Below are 21,989 nucleotides of genomic sequence, written 5' to 3' on the forward strand. Positions count from 1 at the left end.
TCACAATCCTGGCCTTCTTTGGTCATGCTGCCTCTGTCAGTGGTTCAGGAAGGAGATCAGAGGGCCTGAGCTGTCCACCTGATGGGGGCTTTGCTCTCTCCAGGTTCTGCCTCCCCCACCAGAAGCATCCCTTTTGCTGGCAGGCCCAGGCTCCCGGGGCAAAAGAAAGCAGGCGTGCCCTGGGGTGCTTCTGTCCAGCCTGACAAGGGCTTCTGGTAGGAAAAACAACAGCAGCAGCAATGGACCATCAGTGCTTCGCCCCTCCCTCTCGAGCCAGCTGCCAGCCCAGCACCCCAACACCTACAGAGCGCACGAGTGAAGAAAATGGGAGTCCTGACTCAGGGACGCCATCCTGCTGCACTGGACCAGGAGATCTGGCAACGCCAGGCCCTGCTGCTGCCTCGCCTCTCCAGCCCACAGCCTCGTGTCCAGCCAAGGTGGATCAAAACCCTGCCTCGAGGCTGGAGCTCATATACTACGCTCCCTGAGCTCAGCTAATCAGCCTTCTTTCAGCAGTTTACCAGGGGGTAATGTGGCTCCTAATTGCTAATTTGACATGCCTTGAACTTCACTGAGGCCAACTGGTCTGTAAGACAGAGTACTGGACTGGGAAGCGGGAGTCTGGAATTCTAGTCCTAATGCACTTTGGGATCCTGGACAAGCCATGTCTCTTTTCTGGGCCTCAGTCTCCTGACCTGTAAAAAAAAACAAAAGAACGGGGACGGGGCGGGGAGGGGAGGAGACTGGAAAGGCATATCCCAGAACTGCAGAGCTAGAAAAGCCTGCCAAGGCTATCTGGCCCAACCCAAGCCCAGTAAAGAATCCCTCCAGTGCTGTGGTGGGAAGTGCTGGTGCAAGAATCCCAGGAGCTTTCTTGAAATGTGTTTCTGCTCCCAGTGCCCGAGGGCATTCCTCATTCTGGGCCAGCTTCCTCACTGGTAAAGCTGGGCTGGACCTGATGAGCCTAAGGCCTCTAGAGACTCTAAATCAGGGATCCTAGAGCCTCCAAGCTCTAAATCTTATGAAATAGGGCTCTGTTCACTTCTCCACACCACCTCCCTTCACAACACTCCTGGACTCCTCACTTCCCTTTGCTGACCCAAGTAATGAGAGAGTTAAGTTGCTAAGGACAATGACAGAGGCAGGGTCAGTACTGGTGTCTACCCACAGGTTTTCATTCATTCAACAAACTGGTATTAAGTATCTCCAACACCATACTAGGCAATGAGAATACACAGAATTAAACCTTAATAATCCCTGCCCTCAAGGAGCTTACATCCTATTGGAAGGAAACAACAGGCACTCACTCCCATAAAGTAAATACAAATTATACACAGAGGAAACAAAATAATTTGGGGGTTGGGGAAGGCACTAACAAATGAGTAGGAGGGGATCAGTAGAAGGTGGCACTTGAAATGGGTCTTGTCAGGAACTAGAGGTTAAGCTTAGGAGGGGTCACATTTGTAGATGTGTTTGGGGTTGGAGAGCAAAGCCAGACAGAGGGCTTGTGGTGTTAATGTGATTAAAGACCTTCCCCCCTACCCCCCATTTAATAGGCCTCAGGTGGAGCTAGTTAAAGGAAGCTTCTCAGGTGGAGCCAGTTAAGGGAAGCTTGATTAGGGGAGGCTTTATTGTAGGCAGGCCTACACCCTTTACTTACTAGGTTCGAAGCCCCAGGCCCACACCCTTTTGATCATGAGAGATGTGAAGCCCTTGGGCCCAAAAAGAGTATATATACCCAAAAGATAGCCATTGAGGATTGAGAATTCAGGAGTCAGAAGAGAAGCCAGAATTCAGCCCAAGAAGGAGTAAGAACTCTGAGTCAACAAAGCTGCAGAGAGAGCACAGAGTGGAGAGTGGAAACCAGGAAGCTCTGGAGACCAGAGAACTGAGGGAGGAGAGAATGCAGGCAAGCAGATAGTTGGGATTCATGAGTGTTTATGGGAAGGCCCCTGCAGGGGGGAAGGTTACTGGATGACTTGGCTCCTTCCTGTAATACTATGTTATAATTTCCCTGTTGTTACATTGAGGTGGACTTACTGCTATGTCGGGATGGAGTTATTGGTCTTGGGGTCTGATCCTCTAGTGTCTAAATAAATGTTATACTTCCTCTGCCTTCTACCTAAAGAACCTCTTATATTTTGCAATTCTGAACTATACAGGCATGTTCATGGTCATCTTAGGAGTCACGAACCCTGGACCAGAGTATTGCCTAAGTCTGCAGTTCATACTTGTATCCCTTTCAATGGGTCTATAATCATAGATTAGAAATGGAAGCAACAGCCGAGACCCTCTAGCTCAATCCCCTCATTCCTCAGCCCCATGAGCCTAGAAAAGGGAGGTGACTTGTTGAAGATAATAAGAAGCAGCAGGGTCAAGGCTTGAAGTCAGGGCCACTGGATCCAAACCCATAGCTCCTCTGACCTTAGGCCACAGGCTCTCAATGATGAGATGCTCCCTCATGTGTGTGTGCCAAACTCAGAAGACTTGCTCCAGTGCTGGTCAGCGAGTAGGCTGAGCCATACTGAACAAGTAACAAATATTCAGGAAGTTCCTACCATAGCCTGCCCAATGCTATGAATCTATCAGTTATGCCAAGACACCACCCATGCCCTTGAGGAGCTTATCACCATCTTCAGCAAGCATCTACTGTGTGCCAGACCATGGGAGAAGTGCTTGAGATACAGGGGCCATCTCCAGTCATCCTGATCTATATCTGACCACTGTACCCAGATGGCTCTGGAGGAGAGAGTGAGGCTGGTGACCTTGCACAGCCCTCCCTCCACTTGCAAGTCATGGCATCACCTCCCTCTTTGAGACTGAAGGACAAACAACAACAACAGCTTGGGATACAAAGAAGGGCACAGGCAGCTCATCAGTCAGCAGGAAAAAGAGAAGACAGAGAGGGTAATGTGCAATATGATATATATCAAAAGCAAAGGCGAAGAGCAGCACCTGCCAAGATCACAGGGTCATCAGTCCGGAATCAGAGAGGTCTTCTGAGGCCAGCAAGTTCAACTCCCTCACTTAACAGGCCCAGAGAGAGGATATGACTTGCCCAAGGTCACCTAGTGGGCAGCAGTGTTGGCATTCAATCCCTGTCCTCTCCAGCCGGACCCAGGGCTCTTTCTGCAGCATTCAATGAGTGGTGGAGTGGAAAGGGCAGGGGGTGGTTTCCAATCTCTCCTGAGACACTCAGTGGCTCTGGGACCTTTCTTACACTTCCCCCGAGCCTCATCTCCTTCACTGGTAAAATGGAGCACCTGGATTAGGTTCAGGCCGGGGGAAAGTGCTTGGTAAACCTTAAAGGTCCTAACAAATGGTGACTATTATTATCTCAGCTGAAATAACTGAGTGCATCTGCCTCCAGGATGACTCACCTCCTTAATCAACAAAGAGATTATGGAGAACAAAGAGAGAATGGGGTTTGTTGTGGGCACAAATTATACAATAACCAATGTGTTTTTAGGCTTTTCTCCCCCACCACACTCTACTCTTGCTGAAGGCTGCCTGGGGAAATGGCAAGAGCCCTGGATGGAGGATTCTGGAGCCCTGGGCTCTAGTTCCAGCTCAGTCTAGGACTGCTCCACTCTGGGCAAATCACTCCCTTCCTGAGCCTCTGGTTCTCATTGGAGGTTTACCAAGGGGTTGGCCTGGAACAATGGGGTCAAGCTCAACTGTGTGTGTGTGGGGGGGGGGGCACCAAACCTCATAAGAGGGCCCCTTAAGGCAGCAGAGTGACTTAAAAACTTTGCAGTAACATTACCTAGCTTCCATTGTATTTTTATTTTACTCTGTTAAGTGTTTCCATTTACATTTTAATCTGGTTCAGTGGCACTCCGCAGTGTTGAAAACACATGTAGCCTAAGGGCCTTGTGTTGGACACTCCAACCTAAATGATCTCTAAGCTCCCTCCCAGCTCTACCACTCTAGGATTTTATTCTAAAACTCTTCAGTGGATAAACATTTATTAAGCATCTTCTATGTGCCAGGCACTGTGCTAAAACACTGAGGATACAAAAAGGAGCAATAACCAGTCCTGCCCACAAACGGCTGTGGGCACAACCTGAAAACAACTTTGTACAGACAAGGTCTATGCAGCATCAAGTGGAGAGAAGGTACCAGAATGAAGGGACATCAGGAAAGGATGACACCTACAGAAGGTGGGACGGGAAGCCTGGAGGCACAATGAGGAGGGAGAGCATTTCATGCATGGGGGCCAGACATGGAAAATGTGGGGAGCTGGGAGATGGGTGCCAGTGTCACTGGACTGCAGAAGGAAGTGGGATGTAAAGAGCTTTGAATGCCAAACAGAATTTGGTATTTGGTTTTGAAGTGATAGGAAGTCTGGAATTTATGGGGGTTTGTGGGTGACATGGTCAGACCTGAGCTTTAACATCACATTGGCAGCTGAGTGGTGGTTGGACTAGATGGGGCTTCTGTCCCCTTCCTCTAATTCTCTTTACTGGAAAAGACTTTTCCTCTGTTAGAATCAGATGGTCAATCAGTGAGCAGGATGTGCCTACCTTCTTTACCCAGCCCCAGACCCTCCTATTACCACCCACCAACATGACATGGAGACCAAGTAAGGAAATTTCAGTGTCCTGTGGTAGAAGAGAGGTGGGACAGAATGATGGTGGAAGTGCTTGGGGATGGTCTAAGACTGTGGCTGATTCTGTCTCTTCAGAAATGGGACGGGCCTTCTAGCCACCAAGTCCAGATTCCTCAGACGCATATTCAGTTTGGTATGTACTGAGTCCTCATCTAGCTGGGCCTGTGAGGACCCTTTTGGTTCCCGACCAATAATTAATAGTAACGGTTTGTGCCTATCTAGTATTTTAAGATTTGTACATACTTTATCTCATTTGATCTACTATTCTGTGATCTCGTGAACAATCCTGTGAGAATGGTACTATAGGAATTCTTTGTATCTTACTGATGAGGAAGCTCAGGCTCAGGCAGGAGTCGGGGGTGGAATCTGACCCTCTTCCCCCAGGGTCACACTGATCAGACCCAAGCCCCTGAATGTGGAGTCTCTTTTCACTGGGCTGTGATGCAAACCCTTCATGTGTCACTCTTGCCCCTGTCATTCCACAAATCCCCCACTGAGGATGTGCCCAAGATCTTGCAGGCCTCTGTGGGCTTCATGTCTGTCTAGGTTACTCTTTCGTACCCAGTCCTGCTTCTTGGCTCACTCACAATTCTAACCTTGGCATCTAATGATTAACAGACATAAAACAGACAATCCACAAATTAACTCTGCACAATTGTATATGCGAATGTCTCTTACAAAAGCAGAGACAGAGGTGGCTCTGAGGACAGCTTTGGGAAATTTCGTTTGAGAGGTGGTATTTTGGCGTGAGACACCTGAGCTCTAACCCATTCTGCCCCTTCCTGCCTTGACCTCGAGTAAACCATCACAGCTGCTTCCCCGGTATATGGAGACTCCTCCTTGGGTGCCTGCCTCCTAGGGTGGCAGCTGGGACCATGGGGCGGGGGTAGGGCTATGGCTCTCCCTCACCTGGACTAGTCTCCAGGAGGGAGTCCAAGGCACAGCCAGCAATCCATTGTGGCTGATCTGAGCTCTCCCTTCACAGAGCTCCTTGTTCTCTGGTCACAGAAGGAAAGCCTGGGGGAAAGTCAGCCCCCATGATTCTGTTCCTCCATCACCTTCCCTGGGGAAGCTGGAATAAGGTGCTTAAAATCAAAATGCCTGATGGGATTGTCACAGCTAGTAACTGCCTAGCTAAGACGGAAAGGTTACTCCTGTCACGAGTGGGGCTGCTGGGTTCCTTCCGGACGCCTGAGCACCCCTTCCTCTTGCAAATGCCAATGCCTCCCAGCACCTTCCATTAAGGCCAACTGCGGCAGCCTGGCCCTTCACTTAGCCTACTAGTGGAGGAGCCACCCAAATCCCTGGGGTTCCTTCTCTGCTTCAGGAGGCTTGCCCCACATTGTTCTCCAACTCTCTCCACCTTACCGATCTCCAGGGTCCCTGGGGTCTTGTTTTTGGGGCTGGATTGAGGGGCAGCATGGGAATAGGTGTTTCTAGCTTGATTTAAAGAGGAGCTAAGCTAAAGAGGCCATGTGGCAAGAATGCCCGCCCTGAAGTAGCAGACCTGGGTTTGAATCCTGGCCCTTCCTAGATGCATGACCTTGGGAAAATCCACAGCATATATAATCTGAAGGCTGGAAAGGACCTCTGCAGCCAGCCACAGAGGAATCTCTGCTACAATGGACTGGACTAGTCACCCTCTTGGTCTACTGAAGACCTTTGAGGAGGAAGAAGCCACTGCTGCCCAAGGCAGTCCATGCGACTTTGGGACACTTTAGTGATTATGAAGTTGTTTCTAGTGTTGGACTCAAATCTGCTTCTCAGGACTTCCAGTCACTGCTCCCAGTCTGCCCTCTAAGGCCAAGCAGGACAAGGCCAATGCCTCCTCTGCGTCAGAGCCCTTAAACCACCTGAGGACAACTAAAAGGGCCCCTAAAATCGCCTCCCCTATCCTCAGCGTCCCCATCCCTAAAATGGGAACACTGACTGATCTTTACACCTCCCTCCTCACAGGGCTGTCCCAGGGAATGCGCTTGGTCCATTTCAAAGCTCTATAGACCTGAGAAATGCTGTTAGTAAAAGCATAGACAGAGAACAGGAGCAGGAGATGAGAAAGAATCGATCATCAAGCACGTATTTAGTGCCCACCGTGTGCCAGACTCTGGGAAAGGCAGTGGGAATACAAGGAATGAAGCTCACAGCTTCATACCCCCCTTTGGCTGCGCCATCTATGTCACAGGGCAGGGAGGCCAGAAGGTTCGGATCCTGGCATGCTCTCTGCCTCCAGGCTCAGCATGCACAACCAGGGAGGTGGCACCACCTGGCAAGGGCCTGAAGGACAGCCCTGCCACACTGAGACTTCTGCTAGGCGTCTGGGCTGGTGTCACCTAAACGACCATGTTTAGCTGGAGAGCTGATTACACTGGAAGGAGAGAGGCAGCAGAACAGCCAGGCCTTCCCTGGGCCTTTCTGCTCATGGCTCTACATTCATTTCTGGGCCCTGGGCTTGGTTGTGGGCTGCCCAAAGTCTTAAGCACAGACCTTTCCAGGGGGCTTTGCATCACAAGGTCAATAGTAGCAGAATACTTGACAGTCTTTTCTGGACCCTTTCCTGGACATTCTTTTCTTACCTCAGTCAGGTCTCGGTCAGAGGTCTCAAGGATCCGGACTAACATCCACAAAGTAGACAAATATGTCTCTTTTGCCCGAGTAAGTACAGCTGGCAGGTGCTAAATTAGGTATCTGGTTCCCTTCCATCCCAAACCTACCCCTAGAGACCTGGGAAAAGGGGTGTTCCAAGTGAGACTGAAGGGGAAGAAAGTACCAATCTTGGAAGGTACAGGCCTGTGAAGGGGAATTCCAGAATCTGTATGAATCAGGTCCCAAATGCCTAATAAATAACAGCACCTGATGAAGAACGGTGACCAGCTATGCCTAAAGTGCAGAGAGCAAAGATGGTAGCCAGGGCTGGATGGAGGGCATTCAGAAAGCACGAGGTTAATTGTTACAGAGGGAGAAACTGAGACATGCTGAGGGGGAGAAACTTGCCCCAGGCTAGAGACCAGAACCTGGGCTCACTCAAAAAAAAACATGAAGAGCCTTTCCCAAGGTCACCCTGGACTTAACAGGAACAACTGGGACCAGAATAACAGGGAAAATAAAAGAGCTCAAGTTCCAACATTACACATCTGATTGTTCTCACTGTATAGAGGAGGAGAGTGAGACTCAGCCATCAGTGCTGACCCCAGGTCTTCCAGACCCCTTGCTCCTGCTCTGAACACTGCACCACACCTTCTCATCCAATAGTGCAAGCAAATGAAGAAACAGGCACGGAGGAAGGACCCGCCAGACAGCTGACGAGGCTGACGTGTTCACAGTACATGAAGTGGCCTGGAGGGCGATGGTCCTGGAGGCCCCGGGATCTCCATTACCGTAAACGACCACCAAGAACAACATGCTCTCTCCTCTCCAGCTTCTTCACACGTTCCTTTGCTGGCTCACGCTCCCTTATCCCACCACGAGTGTTGGGGGCCTGGAGGCACTGTCTGGGCCCTCTTCTCTACATGTTCTCTCCATGACCTCATCAGCACCATGGTTCAATGATCATCTCTAGGCAGATCTACCAACAGCCTTCTAGACATTTCCCACCTGACCTCCCCAGAGTGGCATCTCCAACTCAGCATGTCCCCACTGGAAATCCTCCCCTTCCTCCCAAACTCGGTGCCCTTTGGAACACCCCTGTTTTGGCCACTTATCCTATGCCTCCCCGACCAGGAGGGCTGGCTGCCTGGAAGGCTCCTTCTCTACCTCTGCCTCTAGAAGCCTTTCCTGAGCCCTGTCCGCCCACCAGCCTGCACACCAGCCCGCCAGCACCATCAAAATGACTTTGTTCACTCTGCACATGCTTGGATTGGTTTTCAAGCAGACAGAGTTTTCTCTAGAATTCTTTAAAATCAGGGACTGCTCTGCTTTGGGCTTTCTCTCCAGAGGGCTAAGAACTTAATAAATACTTTTTCACTGACAATTTAAAAAATTAAAAAGCATTTATTTTCTCTTCCTCTCACTTCCTGCCCCTCCCACACCTACCCTCCAACTGAGAAAGAAAAACAAAACCAAGCGACTCGCATCTGGTCACACGGCCAACAATGAGCAGAGTCAGGATTTGAACTCGGGTCTTCTGGACTCTAAGTCCCATTCCCACTCCATCAGGCAGCCCCCTAGTTTTGGCTCTCAGACCAATGTGTTGACACTCCAGCACTGCACCTCCACAGATGCCTCCATAGTCTGAGTTATCCTGTGGGCAGGCCCTTTTTCACTCAGGCTTCAGTGTCACCTAGTGGCATTCCAGAAGGGCAGGATCACAAGCATCATCAGCCTCCCTTTATATTGGCAAGGACAGAGGCTCACAGGGACTTCCTGAAAGTTGCCCATCTAGCCAGTGTCAGAGCCAGGATTGGAATTCCTGGCTGCCAAGAGCCAAGAGTCCTGTAGTGCCCAGGTAGGGTGGGCAGTGCCAAGTGAGAGCCCATCCTGGGAAGCCACAGTCCTGAGTTCTGGGCAGAGGTCTGCCACTAACTCACTGGGTGATCTGGGGTGGGTCAGTGCCACTCCCCTGCCTCAGCATACTCTCCATAAAATGAGGCCACTTTGATAGGCTCTCTTGTGGTCCCTTCTAGCTCTGACATCCTGGTTGTTTTTATTTTTTGTACAATTAATGTTCGTCATTTTCCTAACATTGAACCCTCCATGTAACCCTGCTATAAATTGGAGGGAAGGGACAGAGGAAGAAAAATTTGGAACTGAAGCTCTTACAAAGACAAATGTTGAAAACTATCTTTACATGTAGTTAGAAAAAAATAAAATACTATTAAGTAAAAAAAAAGTTTGAATCAATACTCCCTTATTTACCAGTAATATTGGCCTACTGTTTTCTTTCTTTGTTTAACTCTTCCCTGTTTCAAGTATAAGGACTATATTTGTCTCATAAAAGGAACGTGGGAGAGTTTTTTCTTTCTCCGATTCTGAGGATCACTTGGGTAAAGGTTTGATGGAATCCGCCTGTGAATACACACGGCCCAGGGACTCTAGCACAGACAGTCTATGATTCATCCACTCTGCAGACCTCCCCCGCTCTCACAGATTGGTCTTGAGGATAACTCACCCGCAATTGCATTCTCCTCTAGGTTGATGGTCTCAAGGGCCTGCAGGGCAGTGAGCTTCTCTGGAAAGTCTTGGAACTGATTCCGGGACAGATCAATAACCTTGAGGTACTGTAGGGTGCTGACCTCATCAGGGAGACGATGCAGGGCATTTCCCTGCAGGTGGAGTTCTGTGATGATGTGAAAAGAAAGAGTTGATAAGATGTAGGAGAATGGAAAGAGAGATGCTTAGAGCTCACCACATATCTTCCAGTTTTTTTTGGGTGTGGGGGACTGTAGGGGTAAGAGCACTGAATTAGGAAGCAGCTGACCTGGTTTCAAATTCTGTCTACTTACTACCACTGGTCGTTGGGAAAGTCACTTCCCCACTGGGAGACCCCTGCTATCTGTCTTCAGTTCAAATTCCATTTGTATGACTTTGGACAAGTCACTTACCCTCTTTTCCTTATGTAGGCCTCAGTTTTCTTATCTGTAAAATGAGGGGGTTGGACTAAACTGCCCTCAAAGGTCCATTCTAGCTCTAAATCCTGTGATGCCCAGCTGCCCTGGCCCATACCACCCAGCCTGCCCTCTAATGGTGAGGACCAGAATCATGTGACAACACAACCAGGAGGCAGCCGCTCCCAGCAGCCCACCCTGGACAGCACTGGTTCTTCTCATTTTCATTACTTTTAAAAATAATCAGGGCAGAGCCAAGATGGCAGCTGGAAAGCAGGGACTTGCATAAGCTCCCCGCCAGGTCCCTCCAAAAACCTATAAAAAATGGCTCTGAACAAATTCTAGAACTGCAGAACCCACAAAATAGCAGAGCGAAGCAGGGATCCAGGCCAGGACAGCCTGGATGGTCGCTGGATGAGGTCTATTGCGCACGGAGCGGAGGGGAGTGGGGCTCGGCGTGGGTGGTGGCAGGACCAACCAGACCAGGAGCTGGGGCAGGACAGGCCCTAGCACCCTGAATCAGTGAGCTGTGGCAGTTACCAGACTTCTCAACCCACAAACACCAAAGACAACAGAGAAGGTTAATGGGAAAAGCTGTGGGGGACAGAGTTCGAGGTTTGGCCACTGCCCCAGGGGTGGCAGGGGTGGTGCAGCTACAGAACTACAGCTGCAGTTACTTCCAGCCCCAGGCCCACCTGGTAGGAGGAATTAAGTGGTGGATCAGAGCAGGAGTGCAGAGCCTGCTTAAGATTTGCATCAGGTCCGGGTTGGTGATTCTTGGGGAAGGGGGAGTGCTGGTGTGGCAGAGCTGGCTGTACAGAAATAGCTCTGAAATCAATGGCGCATCCCCTCAAGCTTGAGACAAAGTACTCTTTACTCTACAAGTAGTCATACCCTGACAAAAATCTTAAGGGTCAAGTAAGTTGGCTGGGAACATGAACAGGCAGTAAAAACACAACTCAGATTCAGTCTCAGACTTTGGAATCTTTCTTTGGTGACAAAGAAAAATAATCAGCAAGCACTTATTAAGCCTATGTGCCACTATGTGCCAGGCACTGTGCTAAGCACTAGAGAGGCAAAAATCATAACTGCCCTCAAGGAGCTTACACTCGAAAGGATCTTACAAATGAGGGCTGGACACAAATCGCTATCCTTTCAGTGGATTTTGCTTCAAAATGTCAATGGATCAGCAAGGTGCATACTCTTGCCCACAGCGATTGTTAAAAGCCAATCACTCCTTCTCATCCCAAGGAACTAATGAAATTATTTATAATGAGAATATTTCTAAAGTATACTAGTTCCTCCCTGTAACTGGAATCTACCAAAGCATTAATTCAATCAGAGAACACTGGCACTCTTGAGAAACTTAATGTGGTAAGGATTTATGAAGACATGGCTCGGCCACTGACATTTACCTCCTATATGACCTTGGGCCTCAGTTTCCTCATCTGTAAAATGAAGGGGCTGGAGCAGATAGCCTATAATGTCTCTTCTAGCTCTTTTTTAAAAATAAACTTTTATTTCTATTTTTTGCTTTTAACACTTCCCAATATCTCCCTTTTCTCCTTTTATTTCTCAAATAATAGTCCTATGGTTCTATTTCCAGGTTCTCTAAGACAAACCCATAAATTCCTAAGTGTTTTAAGTGCCTTGAGATTGGATGTGGGAGAAATGTCTGGAGGCCATGTTATTAGCAGACCCACATCACTTCGGCTCCCTACACCAGGAGGGCCAACTTCAGGCAACAAATCAGCCTTTACTGGGTACCTAGGCCATGCTTAGTTTTGTGCTAAGCCTCATCTGGGAATATAAAAAATGTCTATGTGACCTAGTCCCTGCTATTAAAAAGATTAGAATTCAGGTAGAGAGAATGTCCCTCCTGAGACCTGGTTCCTATAGCAATTCCCCCAAAAGAGAGCTATGAAGTCAGTGGTGAGATTAAAATGATCCTCACTGAAGAAAATAAGGCTCAAGCTAGATGACTTGCCAAGGGTCACAAAACTATTAAGCAGCACATGGAGGATTGAATGCAGACTTCCAGGTTTCAAGGGCACCATATCACAATGCCTTTTATAGTACGAGAATTATCAGCACACCATAATGGATTAAGTACTTGACTTGGAATTGGGAAGATTTCGGAAAGAATCACATTTTAGATTTTTATGAGCTGTGTAACCTTGGACAGGTCACTGAACCACTGTGCTCAGAGTTATTAACAGCACCCACTTCACTGGGTTGTTGTGGGCTAAAGAGCTTTGTTTTTATCCTCATTTTTACAGATGAAGAAACTGAGACTCAGAGAACCTCACTGAAATAGCTTGCTTAAAGTCACATAGCTAGGGTCAGAGGTGAGACAAGACCCATGTCACCAGCTCCTTCCATTGTAACCCCCTGTCTAATGAAGGAGCACTCTAAGGAAGAAGGTAAGACCATCCTCGACAGCCCAGGATATCCTCTATTTTAGGCCTAATCCTATAGCACATGGCAGCACCCCCAACAGCCTTCCAGTCAGGTCAGAAGCCGGGGCCCTGCCATGTGACATGGCCACAAAGGAGAAGCTCCCCAAGAGGAGCAGAGCCCATAAAAGCAATGTCCAGGCCCTTATGAGTTCCAAGACAGAGGAGGGTGAGCCAGAACTACAGCTACCACAGGAGAAGAGTGCCCCAACCAAGGTCTGCACATTGCCATCCATGAGGCTTCAGGGAGGCCTGCTGAGCTGTCCAGGGTCCTGACCTCAGCCTGTGCCCTCTCTGACTCCTCCCCTTAGTTCCATTCCCTCTTTCCTCCCTTGGGAGAGAGGGAAGGACCCTGACAGACCTTCTAGTCCAACCTGTGCCCACACAGGGCTCTCAGCTTCAAACTTCCAGTGATGGAGCCCATGACCTGCCACAGGAGTTCATTACCCTTTTGGACAATGCAAAAAGCTTGCAAGGCTTTTCTTTACTTCAAGCCTCAATTTTCTTCTCTGGGGCTTTTAGCTCTTCCTTTTCCTCCTCCTTCTATTTCTGCTCTCCAAGGCTGAGCAGGACAAGTCAAACTGCTCTTCCAAAGGCCAGTCTTTCAAATACTTGAAGGGAGCTAACAAATCCCTGGAATGTTCTCTTCAACAAGCAGAACACCCTCAGCTGAGGTCATGAAGGGGTCACCCCACTAATCTTCGTAGAAATAAACTAAGGTAACGCTACTTTAAGTGATTGTCCAAGATCACAGCGATAATCAGATGAATGGGCTTTATTCTATTCTTCTGCGTTGTCTTGAGCCCTGGTTTCCAGGTCCAGGTGGCTATAACCTACTTAGTCCATGGTATACTCAGCACACACGAAACACAGAGGTTTTAGTAGATTGTAAGGGCAACAGGAGTCAGCGTGACTTCTTATTAACTCATGGGCCTATGATTTAGTCAATGTGGGCCTCCCCTCCCCAAAAGCAAATCACAGCCTTTCTCTAAATACTCTCTGAAGAGCTGCCACGAGAAAAACTTCATCATCCTGGCCAGTGTGGAGGGGATCCTTACAGTGAGACATGGCAGTCAGACATTTACATGAATTTAGACTTCCTTAAGGGAAGCCTAGTGTCCAGATTTCAGGAAGTGATTATCTTACTGCCCTCTGCCCTAATCATAGTCAGTCTTCTAGCATTTATTAAGTGCCTACTGTGTGCCAGGCACTGTGCTAAGCCTCGGGGATACAAAGAAAGGCAAAAACTGCCACTGCCCTCCAGGAGAACACAGTCTAACATTTCTATGTTACTATGTGCCTAGACACTGTGCTAAGCACCAAAGCATTTTACAAAACTTATCTTATTAGATCCTCACAACAACCCTGGGAGGTAGAGGCGATTATCATCACCACTTTACAAAGGAGGAAGCTTGGGCAGATAGAAGGTTAAGTGACTTGCTCAGAGTCACATGTTTTATAAGTGTGAGGCAGGATTTGAACATTCAGATGCCCGGCTTCATTTCTGGTGGCCTGGACTCTACCCAGCTGTGTCTATCTGCTTCCTTTAATCCACAGTATGACTTTGTTGGGGGGAGGATCTTTGCTGCCAAGAGGCTGCTTGGTGGAGCGAAAAGACTGTCAGATGTAGAAGCAGCAGGGGCTTGGGTTGGAATTCTGGCTCCCCCCCCCCCCACAGCTGTGTAACCCAGGGCACACTGCTTAACCTTCACCTCTAAAATGGGGACGATAAAATCCATACGGACTTGGAGCCTGGAAAGTCATCTGTAACCAGAATGGCCTTTGTTTTCTTTGAATGACTCAGCTTACCTCATTGAGCCTCTGGATGCTGTGGCTTGCTCTTCCAGGGCAGGAAGCCCAAAAAACATGCCAGGAAGCAGACAACTTCCTGTGTGATGAGTCATGGGGCTGGCTGAGGGGAGGTGTTCGCTCCAGAACCTGGTCTACGCTAGGGGGAGGGGCCGAGGCAAGAACCAATTGGCCCTGGTCATTCAGGCGGCGCTTGATGATGTCAAAAACTCTATAAGAGGGGAGGGGACAGCTTGAAGCTCTTTCCTTTTCCGGTTAGTGTGGGAAGCAGCGGCAAGCAAGTGTGACTCTGGGCCAGCCCTTGCTCTCGGGCCGAGCCCAGATGTTGGTAACTATGAATTGTATTGGGTCTGTCTGTTGATATTTGTAATTTGTCTGTATTTTGGTTTTGAGGTTCGGGGTGCTGGTTTGTTTTTCCCCCAAACTAAATGAAAGTTTTGAGCCTCAGGGTGCTGGTTTTTTCCCCTGAAGTAAGTCAATGAATCTGTATTTGGTCTGTCTCTTGATGCTTGTCTGTATGCTCCCCTGAACTCACCGAATGCTAACTGAATGCTGGCATTTTCCCCTGAACTAAATGAATGTTGTCTGTATGCTAAGTGAATGCTGGATTAAAGTAAGCTGGTCAACCCCTTCACCGTGCTTTCCTTGTTTAAGCAGATGAAAAGAACCTGTGCTTTCCCGGCAGCCCCCCCGGGTGCCGGCTGTGGGGGAGGGATCTTACACCCCCACCGAAGCTGCTAGCTGGGTTGTTAAAACATCATCCTTAAAGTTAACTTTCGCTCCTCCTCCACCCCATCCCCCCGCCCTAAGTCACAGACAGGACGGTGTTCCATCCACCAATAAGGTTTTACAGACGGATCCCCACAACAGCCCTATATTCTTATCACACCCATTACAGGCGAGGAAAGGGGGAAAGAAGGTAAACGAGTTCCCTCGGGTCACACGGCTAGTCAGTATCTGACCTCAAGCCCAGGACTGCCCATTACACACACCAGCCATGAGAGAAGAGCCCTGGATAGTGCCTGGCACTGGCAGCAGCTGGCATATGAGAGCCCATCATTCCTGAAGGCAGCCCTCCTTTTTACCCCGAACTGTGAATTAACCCAGACAAGAAGCAGCAGACGGCAGAGTTCTATAATGTCCCTGACCTTCACTGGCTCTGATCGCATCTGAGTTTTTAATTTCCACTTCAGGAAAAGCCTCATGCCTCTACTGCTGTCACAGCTTCCTCCCTCCCTGGTGTCCCCCCAACCCATGTGATCCACCCAATGTGTCACTGCCAAATGCCACCTTCCAACGCTGCTTCCCGCACATCACCCATAGCCTTGCTTGGAGATCTGTAGTTGTTCCCTACTGCCCACCACATGAAGAACAAACAACTGCTCGCGCTTCTATGTGAGCTTTGCGTATTCAAACCCTTCTGGAACCACCTCGTTTTGTCCCAATTCATCACGTAATGTGCAGACACCGTGTCAGAGACTGGGGACATGGACACAAAAATAAACCAGCCCCCACCCTCGGGGGGCTTACACTCTATTCCAAGGAAATAATGTTCACAAGCCAGGAAACAAGAAGTAACTTGGTCTTTGCAGTCTTAGAGATGAGGAATGCATGAGGATGCTGAGGCTCTGAGAGATGTGACCTGCTCAAGGTCACAGAGCTCGCAGCTTGCATTATCAAGATTCCAATCTGCCTTCTCAGCTCAACAGTCCTGGAGGAAGTCACCACACGGGTCAAATGGATCCCCTACAACTGTATGCTGTGTAATCACAATGGGCCCACAACGGACTCCAGACCACACTCTGCACAGCGACTGTTCAGCCCTTCTTCTCAGGCCATCCACGCCACCCCTACCCTCCCTCATCCTGCACTCAAGAAGTCTAGGCCATCCATGATGAGCTCCCTTTCCTCCAACTCCACACGTCCAATGGGCACAGCATCATCTTCCACCCTCGCTTCCTTTGCTCTGGTCCCAAAACAGGAGATGGAGCTTCTACTTGCTCCCCTACCCTCCACTCCCATCTCGTCTCGCCTGCAAGCCCGCCCCTTTGCTCATCTCTTTTCTTCTCTCTCTTCTTTCTGTTGCCTTCAAACATGCCCAGATCTCCCCAGCTTTAAAAAATCCACATCTGACTCTACCACCCCCTCAAACTGCCCCCAATACCCCTCCTTTCTTCCACAATGTACTAGAGGAAGGTACCTATACACACTGCCTTCACCTTCTCACCTCTCATTCAGTTCTTAATCTCTTACAAATCTGGCTTCTCTTCCGTCCACCTGACTGAAACTGCTGGGTCAGATCAATCTCTTTACGAGATAACACGTAAAGCATGATAGAAATGTGAATGACTGTCACCAGGACTAGAGCCGGTGGCCCTTTTTCAGTCTCATCCCCGGTGCTCTCTCTGCAGGGTCTAACCCTGCTGCCCACGCTCTCCTTGATGCTCTCTCCTGGAGTGCCTGTACCACTCCTCGATTGTGATCTTCCTGCTTCTCAGATGCCCGTGTCCATGCGTGATCACCAGCCAGGTCCTGTCCCATGTTCCATGGCATGCTCCAACTTGGGCTCCCTCCTCTTCTCTCTCTACACTTTCGTGGGCTCTACGGCTCCCAGGGCTTCAACTCTTAACCTATGTGGACAACCCCCGAATCCTAAACCTACATGTCCAGACTTTATCTCTTTCTGAGCTTCAGTACCCTTTTGCAACCAAAGAACATGAAATTAAAAACATCAGTCTCCTTAATATTTCACAGAATCATAAAACATTAGAGTTGAATCGATTTATTCCCTTTCAGATCTACAAACCCATCTCTCTTCTCTTTCTTGAGCTCCAGGCTTGCCATCTCCAACCACTTGTTAGACATTTATTTCCACCTGAATGTTCTAGAAGAATTTCAAACTCAACATGTCTAAAGTGGAACTCTTCTTTCCCTCTAAACCCTCCCCACCTTCTCCCTTCCCTATTACTGTAGAGGACACCACCCTCCTCCCAGCCCCCAGGCTCACCACCTAGGAGTCATCCTGGACTCCACACTATCTCTCCCCACCCCATATCTAAGCTGGTTCCAGGGCCTGTCTATTTCACCTTCATACCTTCTCCTCTGCCACCTCCCAGTCCCTGGCGCAGACCTCTGTTGCAACAGCTGCTGGTGATTCTGTCTGCTTCAAGTCTGTCCCCCTCCAAACCCCCCTCCATTGAGCAGATAAAGCACAGGTCCAACTATGTCACCGCTCTACTCAATAAACCCTAGGGGCTCCCTGTTTGGCATTCAGAGCCCTTCATCACCTAGCCCCCTCCTACCTTTCCAGGCTTCTTCCATCTTACTCCCTAACACATACCCTTTGATCTAGCCACATCGGCCTCCTCGCTACTGATCAAACAAGACTCTCCATTTCTCAGCTCCAGGCAGACCGTCCCCCAGGCCTGGAAAGCTCTCCCGCCTCCCCAGCTTCCTGTAAGTCCCAACTAAAATGCCGCCTTCTACAGGAAGCCTTCCCCAAACCCTCTTAATTCCAGGGCCTTCTCTGTTCATTATTTTCTATTTTTATTGTATACAGTTTGCTTTGTATGTATGTTTGCTATCATCTCCCCATTAGATTGTAAGCTCCTCAAGGGCAGGGCCTCTCTTCTCCTTTTGGTATCCCTAAAAAAGTTTAGCACAGTGCCTAGCACATTGTTTCAGTCATGCCCAACTCTTCATGATTCCATCTGAGGTTTTCTTGGCAAAGATATTGGAGTGGTTTGCCAGTTCCTTCTCCGGCTCATTAAATCAAGGCAAACAGGTTTAAATGACTCACCCAGGGTCACACAGCTAATAAGTGTCTGAGGCCAGATTTGAACTCAGGTCTTCCTAACTCCAGGCCTGGTGCTCAAACCACTGTGCCACCTAGCTGCCCTGCCTGGCACATAGTAGGTGCTTAATAAATGTTTGCTGATTGATTTGATCGAGAACTCATTATTTTCTCCCTAAACCTGTACTATTTCTGTCAAGGACACTATCATTCTCCCATTTCCTGAGGTTCCCAACCTAGGAGTCATCCTGGACTCTTCACTGCTCTTCACTGCTCTACTGCTCTTTTCAATTCTCCTTCCTCATCACCTCCCCCATCCATCCCTTTTCTCTGCTCACATACGACTATGCTAGCTTAAGACCTCATCCCCTGGAAGGCCACAGGAGCCTCGTGACTGATCTCTTCACACTCAGCCTCCAATACATGCTGTGCACAGAGCTGCCAAATGGATCTTCCTAAAAGCACAGCTCTGGTCTTGTCACTCCAGCACTTTAGAATCTTCAATAGCTCCCCATGGCCTTTAGGATAAAATACAAACTCCTCTGCTTGGCATTTAAATCATTTCAAAACCTGGCTCTACTCTACTTTTTCATTCACATAGGCTCACAACTTCAGGGTCATCCTTGACCACTGCCTCACTACAACCTGGCCCCCACCCCCAATTGAAGCAGTTGCCAGGTCTTGTCAACCTACCACCTTGACAGCTCTCTAATCCACCCCCTTCTCATCCCCAAACCACAACCACCCTAGTCCAGGCTCTAATCATCTCTGGTCTGGGACAACCACACTAGCCTTCTACTTGGTCTCCCAGAATCCCATCTTTTCCCTCTAATCCATTCTCCATATAAAAGCCTAATTAATATTCTTAAAGAACAGGTCTAGCCATATTGCTGTTCTGTTCCAGGAGCTTCCCAAGGCTCCCATCGCCTCCAGGGTAAAACCTCAGAGCCCCCTTGGGCACTTAGATAGTGTGCACAATTAGGCTCCAACCAAATTACACAATACTGTACTCACCCTCTCCAACTCTGCCCTCCCACCACACTCGTCCACCTGCCCTTCCCCACACACATTCCATCTCCTACCTCCACATATGTGTATGGCCCGATTCCATGCTGAGGATGCTCCTCCTCCTCTCCTCTTTCTCTCAGAACCCTGGCTCCCTTCAAGCAAGGCCTCCTTCAAGAGGCCTTTCCCAGTTGCTGGTAGTGCCTCTTCCCCTCCCTCTATTGTGCACATCTTTTTCTGAGAACATGTTCTACCCCACTAGGAGAACTCAAGCACTTTAAGAGCACAGACGACCTTGATTTTCTCTTTGTACCTTCAGTGCCCAAAACAGGGAGCACATTGATTTGTTTAATGACTTCAATCTAGGCACAGAATCACAGGATTTAAAGTTGGAAGGGGCTGATGATACTTTGACTCCAAGTCTTGTACGCTATGTCAGATGGCACAGAAATCAACATCGGCTAAGCCTCCACGCTCAGTTACCAATCAAAATGGTCCCAACAAATGGGGCTCTATAGCAACTCTGGATATTTAGTCATGATATTTTGGCCCTAATGTTTCCTTACACACCACAGCTGAGGCATCTTAGACCTCCCCACCTCTCTTCCCTCCCCCTGGAGACAAGATCTACCAGTCTGATTAGGCTGGCCACTTTGTGGCCTTGTCTTTAGGCTCCACTGCAGGGAGCCTCTGGGCCTTCGAGGCTCTTTTCTCATCACTGTTCGCATCAACATCTTACATCCCAGGGAGCAAACCTCCCCTGATGATGGAGGGTAATTTCTGCTGATTATTTCTAACAGTAACCATCAAGAAGCCTGAGGAGTGGCCATCCACCCTGCCCCCAGTCCCTGGAGAAGAGCTTCGAGCCTGTAGAGAAGAAACACCAGATGTCCCCATACAATTACCTAACTGATACTATTAAAACACAGGTCTGGCCAGACCATTCTCCTGTTTAAGAAACTTCAATATTTGCCTAAGATAGTCCCTCTGGAACAGAACATCCAACTCCCCTGTTTGGTGTTTAATGGATTTCTCAGTCAAGCATCAAATGAGATTGAGGACTTCTTTGCAGGCTGTGAGGGTCTGGGGAAAGCCATGACCAGATGGGTGACTACAATATAAACTAGCTTGAATCAGGATGGTGTGATTTAACAGGCATCTCGGAAAGTTCCCCTGACTCCCGAATATCACCCCTACCTAGGAGCTCACCAATCTGAGATTCATCTGGGTCAAGAAGCACCCTCTTTTATAAAGGAAAAGTGCTTGACAGGGCTAAGGGTGATAATCCTTCTCACTTTAGTAAGAGTCTGATTTAGTTTAAGCACCTGGTTCTCCCCAACACCTCACTAAAGGAACATTTTTAACAACATAGGGCACTACGGATGGGCAGGAAGGACAGGTCTAAGTATGGTATAGGAGCTGAGGGGTGGCACTGCCAGAAGGAAGTATAAAGATGCCAGCAGCCTAGTTAAGCTAGGGACAGAAAAGCATAGAAAGAGGGGTGTTAGGGTATCTAAGAGGCACTGCAGGAGAGAGGGAAAAAGCGCTGAATTTGGAATTAGGATGCCTCTCATCTCTGACTTTCTGAGTCTTATGACCCTGGGCTGGTCATTTCGCTTGGCCCTTACTTCTCAAAGGCTCTCCTCCTTCCCTTTAAGTGCCCTGGTCAGCCTGAGAGTTTCCTTCTATCTCAGGCCCCTCCTATACCTCCAGATGCCAATGTTCTCCCCCCCTTCACTATGCATTTCACTTGGCACAGATTTTGTCTTTGCTTGTGTGTGTACAGGGGTTTCCCCCAGCAGGACGTGAGCATCTCCAGGGCAGAGAAACTCTTATTTTTGCCTTTGTTTCCCAGCACAAGGCCTGGCTTGCAGTAACTCCTAATTCTGAGTCATCTCAAAGGGGCCTGGGTGGCCTCTGGAAGTGGTCACTTCTCCATCACTGCAGGTCGTTAAGTCCAAGCTGGGGATGTTAACACAAGGCGCAGGAGCACAGTTTCAGGCTGGATTCAATGACTCTTCGAACTCTGGGGTGCTCTAGTCCTAGGCCTTCTTGGGGAAGGGAAATTTCTAAGGGAAATCACATCTTCCTGACAGAATGCTGAGATGGCCGTGGCTGCTGAGTTTAGAAGATGACAAACTGTTCGTAGAAAACTGAAGAACCACGGCCGTTAATACTGCTGCATAATTTGGAGACAAATCTAATTTACTTCATTACAGACAGATGAGAATTTTATCATTAATCACAAGGTAGATCATCTGCAGAGAGGATACAGAGACTCAACCTTAAGAGAAAAGAGTGAAAGGAGAAATTTCAGAATTTTATCAATTAAGTCGGTAGTGACGTCTTCACTGTAGCAAAAACTACTATTGGGAGGAATAAGACTAGTTCTTATAGCAATAGTTCGGAAGCAGAGACTTGGAGAAGTCATTTCTCAGATCAACTCGCCAGGCTGTGGTGTGGGGGCACAAACACAGCAGGCACCAATTCAGCTTAGCAGTGAGAGCAGATAGTCCACACAGAAGTTATACTCAAAAAGGAACTGTTTACTGAGACAGAAAAGAGGAAATTGTAGAGTTGTGGGTTAGGGTTTTTCTTATCCATGTGTCTCCCTTCCAGGTTTCTGTATGTGCCCACTTTTCCCCACAGATACTGAATGTATTAGTAGGAGAGTGGGACCTAAGTTTACATGTGGATTGTGATGTATTTATTATTTATGCATTTATTTTAATATATCAGTACATATATTATTACTTCTTTTGCCTTATTAAGTA

The 21,989-nt window shown here is 48.6% G+C and overlaps 1 protein-coding gene across 2 annotated transcripts in view; it reads right to left on the bottom strand.

Annotated features, from left to right (window-relative positions):
- The window catches only part of LRRC20 (leucine rich repeat containing 20), a 123,715-nt gene that overhangs the window by 21,690 nt on the left and 80,036 nt on the right, over window positions 1-21,989 (bottom strand). For both annotated transcript variants that reach the window (XM_036736588.1, XM_036736587.1), the window contains exon 4: window positions 9,717-9,884. In XM_036736588.1, the coding sequence (XP_036592483.1) occupies window positions 9,717-9,884 (168 nt within the window). The remainder of the gene's footprint in view (window positions 1-9,716; window positions 9,885-21,989) is intronic.

The sequence above is a fragment of the Trichosurus vulpecula genome, chromosome 8 (assembly GCF_011100635.1).
Source record: "Trichosurus vulpecula isolate mTriVul1 chromosome 8, mTriVul1.pri, whole genome shotgun sequence".
Taxonomy (NCBI): Eukaryota; Metazoa; Chordata; class Mammalia; order Diprotodontia; family Phalangeridae; genus Trichosurus; species Trichosurus vulpecula.